Here is an 18,447-nt window from a genome sequence, read left to right as displayed (position 1 = left end):
TTTAATGTCTTTTGTGGCACTGACAGGTAGCTAACAGCAAATTACCCGAAGAGGTGATGATATTTTGGAAAAAAAAATGAGTAATGATAGTAGAAAATCTATGATTTATTTTGTAACATGATCAATGCAAATCCTTTCTAACACTGATTAAAGCCTAAACAAAACTTTTGTCTCATCACACAAAAATCAGACTGTAAACCTGTGTGTAAACCAGAAACTCAGGCAATTTAATTCTCTCCACAGAATGAAATGCCACAGGACGACCCTGGAAAGGAATTGTAAGTGAACAAAAGGAAATATAACTCTGTAAAATTCAAAAGGCTGAAAGTAGGTCAGGTTTAACTGGAGTGAATGACAATACAGGCTACAAACACCAGAACTAGTGAATATTAGCAGAACTGGGTCCAAATACATCTGTAATAGTTCTCCCCCAAAAAGCAAGAAAAGCTGATTTCTGGATATAGCTGTAATTGAAACTTGGAAGCTTCGTTCAATTTCATGCTCACCTGACCATAAAGTGCCAAAAATGCATCCATTTCTACTTTTTCCAGGAGATCTTCAAGCACTGCACAATTCCATTGCTCCTCTCTCAAGCTGAAGTGAAAACAGAATTAACATTGAAATCTTTCCCAGGTGCAATGACAGTATTACAGGAAACAATATCTGAAAGTCACCCATTCAGGAACCGTATCTTTCTGTCAGCCAAGCTGGATGAGCAGCATAACTTCTAAAATGAGCCAATTTATCCTCCTTTCTGCCCTGAACCACCAAGCAAATGTCAGAGCAGAATCTACGACTGTGCTCTGGCACACAGTTCAAATCTGGAATTGCTCCAAAGCAACATGATTCAGACTGTCCACATCCTCTTTACCAAATTTCATCACCACACTAAGGCAAGTTTGTTGCTGGAACATAATAGTAAACAGTTAACTACCTCACTACTGGTGATATTTTTGTTCCTGGACCAAGTCACGAATTCATCCTTCTGTCATTTGTGAAAAGTACAAAACTTGTTTGTTCCATTATGTTTCCAGGTACATAGTAAAAACTAGTTGCAGTTTCTTAGAAGGTTTTACTGATACATCTCTATGGTCCATCCACAAGCCAGTAACCTATTTGCTCTTCTAGTGACTCTTTACTTCTGCCATAGAAGAGCTGTTAATCTACACCAAGTAGAGCTCCAGCCCTTTCAGAATTAAAACAGATTTGAGTGCAATAACTCCATTCAAAGTCTATCAAAGCCATTTTTAATATATCAATTTTCTTCATAGAAAACCCTCTTTGTAATGGAAGGCACCCTCTTAGGAACTCATATCAAACTTGAAATACGGTAGGCTTTTAATACTGTGCAACACACATGGAAATGTAATTTCTAACTCCTATAACCCTAACAAATGTAATACAATTCTTCACAATTTTTGCAAATTATCACCCCTTTTTGCTAGACAACCTTCATGGCAATGCAGGTATTTCCATACCCCTCCCAACTGGCACTTTTTTTGTCACTGTTGTCTTAAAAACTGGCCAGGGAAAAGTGACATTGAGCCTGTCTCTGAAGAATTTATCTATCTCATCAAAAATGACTGTGTGTCAGGGAATTCAGTCTACAGGGTGACAGTGGAGATAGAAATTAAATTTCAATTGTCTCAGCTACTTCCTCTGACCCCAGCAGAACAGGTTTAATTGAAGTCCTTACCTATCTTCTTGGGAGACAAAGGAACAAGATTAAAATTCTTTTCCTCCTTCATGCTAAGGAATATTGTTATTTTTCCACTGTCCTGGTCAAAAAATGGTGATTGCCATGCAACACATCACAACCCACACATAATTAAATTATTATTGTTTTGTGTATCTAATTTAAATATTCCCAAGACTCTTCAATTATACGCTGGGCCACATCTCAAAAACGCACTGTTCAAACATAGTTGTTTGAAGTAGTTCCCAACAAAGCAGAACACTTAGAGTGCTGTTTCTCTGTGATATCTTATATCCTATAAGGACTACAGTAGCTTAGTAAAACCTAAGACCAAACCACTTACCTTTGCTGGTGCAGATTTATAAGTTGCCTACATTTATTCATGGCCTGTCTTAGCAGAACTGTCACTTGTCTGTCTGCATTCATTTCCACAGCTTCACTTGAAAGGTCCAATCCATCCGGAGTCCACCTCTGCCTACTCGTTAGATGCTGCTGAGCTGACTCCTTATGCAACATCTCATACTCCAGCTTCCTGTCAAGTTCTTCAATCTCCTAGAGGTTCAAAACATGTAATGATAAAAAAAACCCCACCATAATTTAAACTTAGAATAATTTAATATGGAGAAAAGGAAAAAGATGGTATCAGAATTACTGATATTAGCTTATTCATTTCTCAGTCTACCCAGCAGTCAATTACAGTTCCCAATCAGTTGCATGGCTTCAGTAAACGTGACTTGTACGTTATGAATATCAGAACAGTGTCAAAAAAGATGCATCGGTTTTTGTTGTGTTAAAGGTTGATGCTCTCTGAAACCCTCCACTGTGGAGGACTTCTAGAAAGTACACTACCAGCACGGCTGAGATCCAAACAAAAGAATGGCATTATTAGAATTCATCTATAACAGCTTGAGAAACTCAAACTAGTTTTAGTTATACTGAATCAACAGCTAATGTCAAAGAGGTTTCAAGTTAAAAGACAATAATTCATATTTAATGTGATAAAATTAGGATTAAAACACAATATTCTAAAACTCATAGGGTTAAAACCCAAATTCTTAAGTGAACTGGAGCCCTCATGCCAAAGGTCTCTCTTTGGTCAAAGAGTCAAACTAGACATCAGAAGGAAGGCTCCATATTCCAGTTTTCCAATGTCATTTTGGTCTGACCTTGAGCTTTAAGTTGCTTAATATCTCAGTTCCCTACTTCCCAACCCGTACCTTAAGGAAAATGCTGGATTTTAATCTATTCCTCCACCTCATCAGCTGTAATCAGATGACAGATTCATTGGAGCACAGAGTTTCTAAGTAAGTGTCTGCTCCCTAGGCAGCAAGATTTGACACTCTTAACACCAAACCCAAGTATCGACTTGTTATTTCTAAGGGGATGAAGCAAATTCATATAGAGCCAGACGTGTTTGTTTCACTGATGGGCAAAACTATCACGGATGCCCTCAGAATTAGGGAATATTGTGTAAGCTGATAAATTAGTTTTAAAGTAACAGGTGCTAAAATTTTACAGCTAGTGGGACAAAGACATTGGACAAAAACACAGCAAGAGAGAGGACTGATCATCAGAAAACAGTCCCTGTAAACCAAGCCTAAATGGCACTTTAAACAATGCCTAAATTTTTTTTTTTCCCCTAAATAGGTCTGAGCGCAGTTCTTGCAGTGTAAGCTACTCTAGGCAACTCTTCTGCCTCTCCTTCAATCCTTTTTCTTCATCTGTTCCAGGACAGAGATGATAGAAGCAAACTCTTTGCCGAGCCCCGTTACAGCATAAAAGGCAGTAATTCCAGATCAAATTATATTTAATACTTTCTCCACATAAAACTTCCACTATTTTCGCCAGATTTAATAAAATTTAACTAAAACTGGGAGCACACAAGCATTCTAAGAGAAACTCTGTAGAGATGATAGCATTAAAATTTAACCAGCAGTTTTCACAGAAATATCTTCCAAATGATGCCCTCCAGCAGAGGTTTTGCTCTTAAAACCCCATTTTGTTTGTTCCACTCCAGTGCTCTCCCAAGACTCACTTGGATGGTTGCAAATAGCAGATATAAAGAAAAGAAAAAAATCCTTATGAATACAGATCACTGAAGTATTAAAAAAGGATTAGAAAATTGGCACATACCAAGTATGTACTAAGGGAAGAGGCTTTTCCAAAGCTTCCTCTATTTAAACTGCAAGAGTGTGCTTGGAGGTAGACAGGTAGGAGGCTGAATATATAATGCTTAAAAACTCTGATTGAAGCATATTGTGTAGTTACAGATTTTACTGTACAGACAGTTCTACAACATGACCAATTCTGTAACACAGCCATGACAATTTACACACAATCCTAGTCATGACTCAAACACAATGCGTGCTCGCAGGTTGAGGTTGGTGATCCTGCCACTCTACAGCACTCCGGTGAGACCTCACCTGTAGTACCGCGACCAGTTCTGGAGTCCCCAGCGCAAGAAACCTGTGCTTACCCACGTGATTACTTAAATCGGTGTTTGAGGTTGGTGATCCTGCCACTCTACAGCACTCCGGTGAGACCTCACCTGTAGTACCGCGACCAGTTCTGGAGTCCCCAGCGCAAGAAACCTGTGCTTACCCACGTGATTACTTAAATGGGAAGATAAAACACATCCTTCTGTTTAGCATAAATACAAGATTTACAGAAAGAACTGTATTTAGTTTCAAATTACCAAGTGTCAGTTAATATTGACCAATTAAGTTCAACCTACTATTCTTCACCCTGTTGGAGAGGGTCCAGAGCAGGATGCTCCAGGGAGACCTTACTGTGGCCTTCCAGTACTTAAAGGGGGCATATAAAATCAATGGGGACAAACGTTTTAGTAAGATCTGTTATGACAGGACAAGGGGTAATGGTTTTAAACTGAAAAAAGTGGAGATTTAGACTAGATATAAGGAAGAAATTTTCACAACGAGGGTGGTGAAACACAGGAACAGGTTGTCCAGAGACGTGGTAGATGTCCCATTCCTGGAAACATTCAAGATCAGGCTGGAGAGGGCTCTGAGCAACCTGATCTAGGTGAAGCTGTCCCTGGTCATTGCAAGATGGTTGGACTAGATGACCTTTCATGTCCTTTCCAACCAAAAGCATTCTATGATATTCACAGAAATTAAAGGCCGGACCACCGGGAGCTACATCGAAGTCAGATAATCTACTGTGATAGTTGCTGTTTCCTAACAGGAATTTTATCTTTTCACAACTTCATTACTTACAGGATTACGTGCTTCTAAAATCTGAATACACTCCAATTTTGACACGGTTTTTGACATGCTCAGCTGTTCAAAGAGCAAAGCCTGTACACTTATGATAGCAGTATACAGCTCCAGCATGTTGGATTTTTTAACAGTCTTTTGAAATGCTAAGGAAGCAATATACTCTCCAAGTTTATTTTCCAGATCACGCAGCTGATGCTCTCTCTCAAGCAGCAACTCGTACTTAACCTAAAAAATAACAAATCACAAAAGATAAAAAGATTAACAGAAAACCTTATATGCATGCTTATGATTTTATTACTCTCTAATTAACAAGGATTAACGTAGCACAGAAATCAATGCTGTTATCTTATAATGTAATACATTGTTTTAAAAAGTGCTTTTAACATTAAATTCCAAGCTTTTACTGGGTTTAAATGATTAAAAAATACTACTGTATAGTCAGATATTTCACAGAGATCAGACTTTGTGTTAGGGTAGTTGTAACTTTAATATTATTTACTAACCTAAAATAGAGTCTATACAATTTTTAATATATTAAAAATTAAAAATATAAAGAAACCTGTGCTTACCCACGTGATTACTTAAATGGGAAGATAAAATACATCCTTCTGTTTAGCATAAATACAAGATTTACAGAAAGAACTGTATTTAGTTTCAAATCACCAAGTGTCAGTTAATATTGACCAATTAAATTCAACCTACTATTCTTCAAGCAAATAACCAGAAGTCCACTTACATAAACCAAAGTTCAACTGCAAATCAAGACTCTACTTGTAATGGATTTCAAACAAGATTAGAAGTGGATTGAATGGACACCAAACAGGATTAAATCAAAGCGATTTGTCTCAACAACTACGTTGCTGCCACATCTGATGGGACATCCACAGAAATTATCCAAGGGTAAAAGGCCAGCATAGCACAGAAACAACCCAGCTGGACACTGCTGGCTATCACAATGCAGGGGTTTTCCCTCCTCTATCAGTAAAATCTCTTTTGGTCCTGACAAATCTAATCTGACGGGTTTCACAGCACACCAAACAAACAAACAAAAAAACCCAACAAAAAACCCCACCCCCATGTTTTCAGAAATCAGCATTTTCCAGTTTCCAGTACTATATATTTTAACAGCTATGCTCAACTAACTACTGCCTGTGACAGAGTGGAAGAACCACAGCCATCAACAGAGACATCTCAAAAACTTTCCAGTAAGTTTTGGTTAAATTTACTACCACTGTGGCACCTGAGAGTAAGTGCTCACACTTGCATTCTACGGAAAAGTATTTATCCCATCAAGTTTGGCCTCTCTCTTAAAGAACAGGCAGACACGAACATTCCTATTTAACTGAGACACCTACATGGTTCGTATCTCAGCATGGTAGGCATCCTGTGGTATACACTTATATACGCAGTCTTAATCTCTCCACGGCATTACCAGTGTATGAAACAAAAATAATAAAGACCAACAGTATCTGCCCTGCAAGTATGAACTACAACATTGTAAAGGTTAATTGTAGCTTTTAGACACTGTCACATTGGCACAAGACTTGATTTTGCCCCTCAGAGTATCTTTGCACAAATAGAGATGGTATGTACTCAAGACATTGAAACCTTAATAGGTTTCTATTCGAGCTAATGAAATTCTACATTATTGACACTATTAATGATTAGCTTTAAAGGAGCATTTAAGGAGACTTTCAAGTTTTTAGATCCCTACAATGGTAGGTATGTAACATGATGCCATGAACTTTCTCCACAAATCTTGTTAATAAGGGATCTGCTAAGACTGGGTATCACACAAATTCTGTTATCCAGTAGATAGAGCTAAACTTAAAATGTAAGGTTAAATTGGATGTAAGCTCCTGTGTAAGCCACATATGCTTGCGATATTCCCATTCATGCTCACGTGATATTCTCCAAAGTCTCCATTACATCACCTGGAATGTCCTTGAATGCAAGAGATGGAAGGTTACCTTCAGGCAGTACTTCACACTAACGTGAATTGAGCTAATTATAACACAAGAGTAAGAAATCATCCTACAGACTCAAAGTAGAGGCAAGGTTCATTTTCTTGATATTTTTAACAAATCTCCGTCTTAAAAGACGGACATTATCTCTCAACATTACTCTTGATCTATCAATCTTGAACAATGTAGGTGTGTGACATTAAATAACAAGTAAGCATATGCGTTACAAATAAACATATGGGGTATTTGAGTTAGGAGGGGAACTCACCTCAGAGATCATACTGGAAATATGGCAACCAAAACGCTATAAAGTAAGCTGTTACGTGTGCACAATTGAATTTAAAGTTTGCTTCTTTCTTCACAGGAGCCTCAGTTTCAGACACAAAGATTCTAAATGAGTTACACATGTAACACATCTGGGTATGGATGAATGAATAATGAATAGATGAATGAGTAAATGAGTGATCACCTTTAGTGTAAGGATGAACCCATTAAAATGAATAAAGATGGAAATGAGTTTGACAGCTCAAATTCACTTATAAGGAGACATAAGAATGTATATTCTAACTGCAGCTGAATTCAAAGGCAGAAAAGATGACACTGATGACCAAAACACTTACACTATGGTCAACCACTTCAAATAACAGGAGGTTTATACGATATGCTCAGGGTATTCCACGAATCATAAGTTTTATGGTTCAAACTGCAAAACTAGATACTATTGGCATATTACTAAGTAAGAAGCCATACATTAAGCATGGCCAAATACACGGGAATGATGTTCAGCTTCGCTGTTCAGCATCTAGTTAACATTATACAATAAATAAACTACTCTTAACCAAAGAAACTACTGCATTACTCAACTGGTACTATCATCTACCCCTAGCCACCCGAGTTTCTTTCTGCCTCTTGTCAACTCTGAAATCACACCTCTGCAAACAGAAATACATTTGTGAAAACTAAAGTTTGCAAGCAGACCTGACTTCAGTGTGACACAGAGGGTGACTTCAGTAGAAGCTGCACATTTCACTGTCTTAATATTTAACCACAAACCAAATTATAAACTAGTTATAAACTAATAGCCCCTGGCTGCTCTTGAAGTCTTTTACCATACCAAACAGAATACTATAAAACTCTGCATGACATTGTACTATTTGACATAATATTATTAGAGTGCCAAATTATTTTATGATGAATCAGCTCCCATAGGTCTGAATATTTCCTGTTGATTTCATGTGAAACATCCAAATTATATCACAAATTGTCAACGCTGTAGATGCACTGATTAGTCCATTACTTGAAAGCAGACTTCTAAATTCCACACTTAGTTCAGATTAATTGTTAACTCTCAGTCCTAAATATTACAAATAAACGGAACAATCTGAAAATGCACTTGATTACCTGTAATCCCAAAGACATTCCTTGCGCAAGGCTTATTATTTGGCTTTTTAAGCCCAGCAGGAAAAACAGACTAAAGAATGTCAGTATTTTTAATAGTGTTTCTTCTGAGATAGGTAACTGCTATTTCAGAAAGGAACAGCTACTTCCTTGCACATAAAGACAGCTAAAACCAGCCATGAAGCACAAAAGCAGTAGATACAGCCTGCTTTTGAAGATTTTCACAGTGAGGTCAATGACATTCTCAGATGCCTCAAGCCTAGGCTTCAGACTTCTTACTATGTTCTCCCAGCTCACTACCTCCTGAGTAGTTGTTCTGTGTCACACCTGTTTTACAGTATTTCAAACACATCCTGCTGCTGCTTTCATTAGCATTAGCTAGAAACCATTTTACAGCCATCCTGTAGCGAGACAGAACCCACGACACCATGAGAAGTCTGCAGGGGAACAGCAACAACGAAGACAGAAATACAGCAGAGCTGTAGTGCTCCATCATCCTTTTCTCCTGCTTTGAATTGGTTGTGCAACTTCAGAAGGTTAATTTTAAGTTAGATCATAGAAGTGTTCTCATTAATGCAAAATTTGGAAGTATAATATTCTAAATGAGATTGCAACGGCCAAAGGAAAGAAGCTCTACTTCTGTGATCAGCATAAAGTTTATTACAATAATTCTGTGTTCTAATGATTACACGAGAACTAACAATTTTCCTTAACAATAGTTCAGCTTCCTTACTGGGAAAAGCCCAGAGCATTTGCTTTTTCTAACTAATGTGCAGACATACAATTAGAACAACAGGTATGCCAGATGGTGCATATAAAACTGAAACAATGAGGCTTAGAGAAGCTAACTTTCCAATTTTAAAACAAGATTCTAACAAAAATAAGGCAATGCTCATACCAAACAAGTATTCAGTAGTTTTTTTAATAAAAGAGCTTAGCTCATACCCTGTTGTACTTTCAAGCAGAAAAAAAAAACAAAACCAAAATCCATATTTTGAAGGTCAGAGCATTAGATATTGAAGCCAAAAGTTTAAATGCCTCCATTAAAGGAATAGGGCATTTTTGGACCAGAGTTATCAAATTATTAAAGAGTGTTGCATTCTTGCCCAAGCACCTGTTCTCACTTTCACAGACTGTGCATTGGACTAGAAAAACATTTGCTTTTATCATCTGCAACCAGTACTAACAATGTGTTGCTCTCACATAAGTGAAATTGTTTCTGAATAAACACAGTGACCCAGTGTTTTTCAGTTCTCAGGATACAAGTACAAAAAGCACAGGGAAGAGGTGTAAATCAGAATTTTGTCCAAACTACTACTAAAATTGGTGTTACAATCAATTGTGGAACTATTTTTATCTACTAATTTTAATTACTAATGATACCTGCTTGTTCTGCACAGTTCTTACAGCTGTGCACCACCTATCTTTAACACTGTTACCATTGTATCATTCCTCTGACACACAAAAGTAATACTATCCATATTTTACAAGTGGGAAAGGGAAGGAGAGAAAGGAACACAAAAAAGAACCCCATGGGACATCTGCTGGCAGAGAAGGAAAAAGCCTCCAAAAGGCCATATGGGCATTGACCCCACTGTTCTCGTAATCCTTAACTTTAGACTGGGGCTGTGAGCCTTTCAAAAGGTACCCACCAGAATCAAGGTTCCCTTTCAACAAGCTCTGTACAAATAAACTCAGACCCTACCCAAGAAGTCTTTGGATCCAAGAACCCACTTCTAGGTTTTTAGTAGCATTAGGAGAGGTTCAAAAACTAAGTCTTGCTCAGCTGAAGTATGCAGCAAAGCACATTCCAGCAATGCATGCTTGCAGCCCAGAAAGCCAATTGTATCCTGGGCTGCATCAGAAGGAGCATGGCCAGCAGGTTGAGGTTGGTGATCCTGCCACTCTACAGCACTCTGGTGAGACTGGAGTCCCCAGCACAAGAGGGACATGAACCTGTCAGAGCAAATCCAGGAGAGCGACAAAAGTGATCAGAGTGCTGTAACAACTCTCCTATGAAAAAACGCTGAAAGAGTTGGAGTTGTTCAGCCTGGAAAACAGGATGCTCCAGGGAGACCATATAAACCTTATTGCAGCCTTCCAGTACTTAAAGGGGGCCTATAAAATCAATGGGGACAATCTTTTTAGTAGGGCCTGTTGCGACAGGACAAGGGGTAATGGTTTTAAACTGAAAAAAGTGGAGATTTAGACTAGATATAAGGAAGAAATTTTCACAACGAGGGTGGTGAAACACAGGAACAGGTTACCCAGAGAGGTGGTAGATGTCCCATTCCTGGAAACATTCAAGATCAGGCTGAAGAGGACTCTGAGCAACCTGATCTAGGTGAAGTTGTTCCTGGTCATTGCAGGGTGATTGGACTAGATGACCTTTAAACTCTCTTCCAACCCAAACCATTCTATGATTCAGTGTATCTATGTTCTGAAACCCTTACTAAGAAAACCAAGTATCTAGGGGAGTCTTGCAATCACATACACCATGCCCCAGAACCATCAGAAGAAAAAAGGGAAAGACGTGAATCAATTCTGCAACTAAGGTGCAAAAATTAAAACCAAAATTAAGTTTGAAATACAACATCTTTACAAATGCAGGCAACAGTAGAGAGATGCATAATGCCACTACACCTCATGCCTTTTTTATCTGGTTCTTATTCACACTGATAGAAAACCATCATTCTTTAATTACAAAAGATCTGGGGTTGACTTCAGTACAGAAAAAGTTTGCACTTACCTTATTCAAATTTTCATCTTTCACCGAGTCTTCATAAATGAGTATTTTGTCCTGTAAAGACTTCTTCAGAGTATCTATCTTATTTCTATTCCTGGATCCCGGTTTTTTCATTTTAGAATGCTGTTGTGAGATGAGCACAAAATGCTTTATTTGTAAGATGTATATAATGATGTTAACATTATTATTTGCTATTATTGGTAGATACACAAATTAATGAAACACTTGGGAAGGATTACTTTCACTGAGAAAATATCTCCGAAATGAAGGTGCTGTCTATTGATTCAGAAGATTCCTTTCAGACACAGTTGGAAATTTTGCTTTTAATTTCTTTCAAGCAGAATTATACATTCACCATCTTTGTGAAAACTGTTAGGGATATATATTTAATTTAAACAAGCTTTAGCAGTGATAATAAAAGAAGATTTTAACTCCTATGTTGTCTCCTCAGTATGGTTAAAAATGAACAAAGAATATTAATTTAAGAACGACATTATTTTCAAGACACAGTATATGAATCACAAATGAACCATGACAGTATTAAGGGGCACTGTTCCATGTAATCAAATTATTCTTGACCTCCGTATTTCTTTACAAGAATATCAAGTAGGTATAATGTACTCTTGGGGAAATGATAGCATCAGTTCAACTATAAAGCTTCGCAAAGTTGTTTCCCTTCTTCAGTACTTCAGCAATTAAGGTTCTGAACTAGGTGAATTCCTAGTACAATTAACCCAAGTTAGTTTACACATTTAGGAAATGTAATTGAGCAAAAGAAAGCAAGGGAAAGGTCTCCTTTTTATGATGGTATCAGATACAATCTATACTGGAAACACTTTTTTCCCTTCTATTTAAGAACTGAAAATAATTCAAAACTCCACAGGTTTTACTTTTTACTGATGGAATTAACACTTCTTACCGCTTTCACACAAGACAGCGCAAGACACTTCCCTAAAAAATCTCCCTAAATCCTTCCTTGAATTAGTGCCAAATTTAGTACTGTATAGCGGCTGCCAGAGAAACCTCACTTTGGACCCAACTTGTTCCTGGCATTCAGAGCCAGGCTCAGGACTGCTCCAATTTTTGGCATTTCAGTTCTCTCTCCTCCGAGTCACAGCCCCTTTTGGCCACTTATCTGCTTCTTTATACCTATGCCTTTGTCTTGGGAAAGCAGGAGGTACATGCCTGCATATTTCTGCTGCTTGCATATGTGAGGAAAGTATTTACCCAACTGTTACCCAGACAATTATCTTTAAGGTCCATTGATCCCACAGACAGAACTGTGCACCACTGTCACACCTATGGACAATCTATGGACCCATACCTGCAGACAAGGTTAACTGCAGATATACCCATGAACCCCTTGCGTGTCCCCACACTAATTCCACATTGTTCCCACCTGTTCATTGGTCACTGCTAAATTCCGATCATCTTTCAGCAGTTGTGTGTCCCTCCACTCCACCTCGAAAGTCTGAAGCAAAGTTCTGGCTCTTATCTTGGGCCAAGCTAAGCTGCTGTCCACCTGAGAGAAGCAACAGTGCAACTCCTGCCTCATTCTAAGCAATTCCTCTTCTGACAGTGAGAGGGGAAAACTTAGAAGCTTCCTGTTAAAAAAACAAAAGCCATTTGCTGCTCAGTGATATAGGCGATTCTAAATACAATGTAAGAGACATGCACACAAATACTTCACATGACAATGAACATCCTTTTTGTCTTACTCATACACATGAACGATTAATAATTCCACACATAGGACTGAGCTGTTCATTCAAAATATCCTTGAGGATACTTTAAATTCTGCATACAGAACTTCCTGGACTGTAAAACTTTATTTCCAAGGAGAAATAGTTTTTGAATATTTAATTAAAAAAGAAAAAAAAAAGAAAGAAAAATCTTCGTACATGCACAGAGTCCTTCCACCCCTTCAGACAATACAAACTCTGAACTTAAGGCTGAAATCGAGATAAAAGCTTCCCATACAGCCTCCCAGAGCTGCTTCCCAGCACTTAGCAGTCACAGCTACTGAGAAGGGAAAAAAATAAAATAAAAAAAGTATCTCTTTATTATAAACTCATGTATGTCATCGCTCCCATCTCCAATGTTCTAGCTGTTCTTTTTAAAAAAGCTTTTACAGTCTGAACTACATGGAATGTATTTTAGCAGCAGTTTGAATCACTCAAAGTTCCTGTTTTGTTCTCAAGAAACTGGTCAAGCTGAAGCTGACTTAAAAATAAAGCATGCTAAAACCTAAATTCCTCTTCCACTTGTGACTAACCTTGGACTACATTCTTCACCTTATCTTGTGACTGAAATATTTCCTTAAGAGTATTTAACAAAAAAAATAGCGTAACTTTAAAAAATTTTCTCTATTTGCCAAAAAATGTATTTGTCTCTAAGGCATAACAGTATATAACAGTATATACTTTAAAAAGTAGTTTTCATTCAAAAATATATTATACTGTATTTTCCATTAGGACCGATACTTTTATTCAGTATTTCACAGGCCTATACCACCTCATCATTTCACTAAAATGTTTCTGACTTTAGAAATCCTTATTTCCATTACCGATTCAGCAAGTACAACTAAATCCTAAATTACAGGTTTTTAATGCATAAGGTTTTTTCTACAAAAAAATTACTTAAAGGCAGTATTACTCCAAGCAAGCATTTACAGCATCCTATACCATTTCTATATTGTCTCAGACTTTTAGAAGAAAATCCATACTATATATACATATATAGAGATATTAAAAAAAGCATAGAGCAAATCACAGTTTTGTCTTGTCCATGTTTAAAAAGGACTTGAAGCATTAATGATCTTCATAAATATTCTGGACTAATATGGTCTCTGATACGTAAAAAATTTAAAAGCTATCATTCAAAGTAACTATTTGTGAAAACTTGATAGCAGATAAGAATATTAACATGAGAGTTGGCATCTGTCATCGAAATACCAAAACTGACAGACAGCGGACTGAACACAAAAACAGCAACAGGATTTAAGGGGCTTCTGATAGAACAGCTGTGCAAATTCTGCGATTTTTTGTATATACTTTCCAGCACTTTACTGGAAAAAACAAACAGCTTACTGTTGTTGTAAATACAGACAGTATTTAACAAATACAATAGGTGATACTGTGGGCTGGGACACAATTATCATAGAATTGTAAGTTAGAAATAGGAAAGACCTGCTGGGTCATATAACATACTTCCCTGCTCGTAGCAATATAAATAAGAGGTAATAAGACAAGCTAGAAAATATATTGAAATGGCTTATAGAAAAGTATTTGAATGCAAAATAAAATACAAAGGCCTTGAAATGAGAATGAGAACAAGACAAATGGATTTCTTTTTCTTTAATGAAGCAAACATGCAATGGGCCCTTGCCCATTTCTTTTCATATTTCTTATATATGGTTTGACACTGTGCAGCAGGCAAACTTACAAAGATGCAGCTGTCTGGGCAAAACTGCCTATGCTGATCTGTTTTGCTTTAAAGAAGAGGTTATGAAGGAGAAACCTTAGCAAATGCTTTTTTTTTTCCTTCTGTTCAATTTCTTGTGCTTAGTACACTTACCTCAGGGTAAGACAACCTAATATAGCCTTGTCTGTTCCAGTTGCTTCCCCTAAAGCTGCAATTTTGACAGACTATTTTTTCATGTTCCCATGTCTCTAACAATGTTATTAAATGGACATTGTATAGGAAATGTAGTAGTGCAGGTATTCTGATAATACAACAACTAGTCATAAGAAGAAATGCTAACAAATGGTGCAAATCTCTCAGGGACCTTGGTGCCCAGTCTGAGAGGCACCATGCACGTCAACTCTCAGCTGTAGCCATGGTCTCTCCCTGACCAAGGACTCCCAGTGGTAGCAAGGCAGCCACTCACTTTCCCATCTCCCCAAGGTCCCATCGTAGTAGGCAGCGATGGCCAAAATGTGTGCCTAGGGCAGCCACAGCATGGTCACACTACGACACTTCTCTGGTAGAGGGCTTGGTGCTAAGGGCACTTTATCACCAAGCAAGATCGGCTAAGTCCGACACATGGAGCCCATGAGCTGGAGAACACTGCTGTGCTGTGTGTTCATTAAATATGGAGAAATACTGTGGCAGAGCTTAAAGCAAGCACCCAATAAGTAAGTCTTGACTTGCCACTGGAAGAAATATATCAAAATTGAGCACGGGGCTAATTAGGTCTGTCATACTAAACGACATTTCCAAACCACTGGACCTCTGAGACAGGCTGAGAATAATAATGAAAGATGCAGAAGTGAAACCTGACATGGACTGAACAGAAATGTAAAAAACATTCCACCTTGCTGGTTTCAAAACAGCCACTTCTCAGGATTTTCACGGTGGCACTAGGGGTGCCAGCTCACCCACCAGCACCCCAGGGGCTGAGTGCATGTGAAAAATCAATTTCTGAGTGCACAATAGAGAACTTATCATTAGGAATTATACCAGACAGGTGTGAAAACTGCTAGGTCATCTCTACATGCAAGAATAACTAAGGGTATAAAGATATACTTGCATGAATACCGACTGTTCCCAGCGCCTTAATTTTTTTTGTTCCAGAAGACTTGTTTCCAGTTCTTGGTTCAGCTTCTGCCTGCTGAGCTGAAGCAGCTCTTCAGCAGCTGTGATTTTGTCACACTCTTCCCTTTCAAGCTGTTCACGTTTAATAAATATCTCTTTTTTATGCTCCTCCACAGCTTCCAGCAGGAACATCTTTGGCACACCAAACTTTACGAGTTCTTGCAAAAGTACTCCATACTGAACACGTTTAAGCTCTTCAACAGTTTTATCTGTTAGACTAAACAGAAGCTCTTTCAGCTCTTCGCTGGCCTCGTTATCAAGCTTCTCAGTAAGTTCTTCGAATTCAATGCTGTGATCACTCAGAAGGTTTTTCCAGTGGCTCAGGTAGTAAGTGACATCCTTAGTAGTTTTGATGGGGTCTCCAAGTGACAGCTGTTCCTTCCAATTCTCTTTCTGCTGATTCAGTTGCCAAAAGACGGAATAAGGTTAACAGAAGGAACCTCTCAAATTCTAGCTCTTTAAATATGTATTTCATAGCAATACAAAATTTCATACTTTTGTTTTTCAGTGTTCTCAAAACTGCTTTTCAGTGTCCACAGACGTACCTAGACCTCAACATGATGGCTTCGTGTGCATCTAGCAGGCCTGTGATAATTCAGATTACTGGTAGATAGAACGCTAACACAGGCCTCTGGTAATTTGGATTGCTGCTACATAGAAGGGCTAACACCTAAACAAATGCATGATCTTCTGATTTGACATAATCCCAACTGGCTGAACTGTAATGATTCAGCAGTGTTCCAGAAGTGAATCTGGACCACATACCAAAGAAGAAAAAGAGAGAAAAAACAGTTGAGGTTTTTTGTTTTATTTTCCCCATCTTTCAGTATGCAGCAATATCATTGGAAATCTAAACCAAAGCTACATACACTGAGAATAAATAGAACAAACGAAGTTTCCATCATTATACCCGCTGTCTCTCCTTGTGCTTATATCTGTTAAAGAGCAGAAAACACCGAAAATCACGCAAAAGCTAAAATTCATCTCACCTAATTTTGGTCATCGAAACATCACCTAATCTCAGATAATTTTTTCTACATCCTTTAGGCAGAGAAATATAAGGACCTTGGCATAACAACTCCCTTCCATCTATCTCAGATCACCTGCAAGTCATCTTCCATTGTGATATGATTTGGAGCTCTTGGAATTAGCCCTGGATTTTAGATGGCCGAGGTTAGGTTGACACGAGTCCTACCCAGAAGCAGCCACAGGATCTTTTAAATAGTTTTTAATAAACTGCAAAAGTCATTCAAGACACACGTAGCTAGGAAATAACTGTCACAGTTCTGTGCCATCTCACTCACTGACTCCAGAACCTCAGTTGGCTTTTGCCTGTCTGCACATTACAGAGGGTTGACAGAATCCCCTTGGTCACGTTAGATGAAGTAGAGGGGCATAACAAGTTTATCCAGTTGTATTACTTCCTTGCAGTTTTTTCTAAAAGAACAGCTATTAATGACTGCATAATTAACACAGCACACAGCGGTACACAGCTAAAACCAGCAGACAAAATTTTCATCCGTGCTCTTGGCAGTGTTGAGCCCTGTCTTAAGAACTTCACTTTATTTTTCAATTCATTCCATTTTTAATTCATAAGCCCTGTGAAAATAAGTATAGTGAAAATAATTACCTTTTGTAGCATTTCCCGTCTTCGCTTGGTAATGAGTTTCTGGCAGAGCTTTTGCTTTTCTTGTTTTAAATCATGATTGAATTTCTTTTTAACAGAATTAATTTCAGCCTCGGCTCGGTCCAGCAGCACTCCCAAATGACTTTCAGGTAGATGACCTGTTCTGTAATAACAGTGTTTGAACCCTGTTATTCCAAATTCATAAGCGCAAAAGGAGGCAGTTAGTACCATAATAAGGCTCAATAAAGTAGACACACAGAATGGTCTTCGTTGCTTCAGCAGTGACACCTGGGAGGAACAAGCGGATACCAGAAAGATAACCACTGAGATTAGCGTAGAATTGAGGCAGTTCGTGAAGGAATGGAAAGCAAATGCAAAAACAATTATGTATCACAGTTAGTTATGTAAGTGACATTCAAACGAGACTTTTTAAACCTTATATATTATTCATAATATCTACATTTTTTCATTTAATACCCCCAGAATGCAGTTGTAGACATCTTAACTCCTTCTCCTCATTAGAAACAATTTTCTCTTTAAAGGATGTAACTAATCAAGTAAAAACTATCAGAAATGATTTTAAAGATACAAACCAATCATATCCATGACAGATTTATATTCAGATTTCCTATTACATATTTATATGTAATATAAATTTATAATTTATATGTAATTACAAATTTATAAAGATTTCAAATTAGTAGTGAAATACAACAATCTAACAGAGCAAATTCTCAGTCTTAAGCATACAGTGCAGTGGTCTACCTGCAGTTACAATAGTATATAATTTCAAATAGTAACCAAGATCCCAACCATGCCTGCAATGGTTAGAAAAACCTCCCACTCCACAAATGCAAATTGAATTTCAAAAATTACCTGCTTTTTTCTTCCCCACCAGAAATCCTCTCAGACAACAGAATATCTTAATTCAGAATAGACTGTTGGACATTTGTCAATTTTAATTTCTAATATTAAACACAGCAGACTTCCAAAATGTGGGGTTGAAAGGGACAACACGGAACTTCGAGTAGAAAGCACCCATTACTGACCTGAGCCTGGATGTTGTCCAAACACTTTCTGGTTTATTTTTCAAATCCCCATTTATCAGAAGACTTGAATATTAAATATGGAGCCTGGCTTCAGATGAATCCAGGACTTCCAAGTTTCTGTTCCAACATGAT

At 37.8% G+C, this 18,447-nt stretch overlaps 1 protein-coding gene across 1 annotated transcript in view; it reads right to left on the bottom strand.

Moving 5' to 3' along the window:
* Window positions 1-506: 506 nt before the first annotated feature.
* The window catches only part of EVC2 (Ellis van Creveld syndrome 2), a gene marked incomplete at its 3' end in the record, with an annotated part of 60,976 nt that continues 43,035 nt past the window's right edge, over window positions 507-18,447 (bottom strand). Inside the window, exons 12-18 of the mRNA XM_010132364.1 lie at window positions 17,270-17,429; window positions 15,571-16,032; window positions 12,443-12,643; window positions 11,047-11,166; window positions 4,933-5,160; window positions 2,040-2,248; window positions 507-594 (exon numbers count right to left, since the gene is read on the bottom strand). Coding sequence (XP_010130666.1) covers window positions 507-594; window positions 2,040-2,248; window positions 4,933-5,160; window positions 11,047-11,166; window positions 12,443-12,643; window positions 15,571-16,032; window positions 17,270-17,429 — 1,468 coding nt within the window. The remainder of the gene's footprint in view (window positions 595-2,039; window positions 2,249-4,932; window positions 5,161-11,046; window positions 11,167-12,442; window positions 12,644-15,570; window positions 16,033-17,269; window positions 17,430-18,447) is intronic.

This window comes from Buceros rhinoceros, unplaced genomic scaffold (assembly GCF_000710305.1).
Source record: "Buceros rhinoceros silvestris isolate BGI_N320 unplaced genomic scaffold, ASM71030v1 scaffold3723, whole genome shotgun sequence".
Classification (NCBI taxonomy): Eukaryota; Metazoa; Chordata; class Aves; order Bucerotiformes; family Bucerotidae; genus Buceros; species Buceros rhinoceros.
Note: the sequence above shows the minus strand (reverse complement) of the source record. Positions and strands in the feature narration are given on the sequence as shown.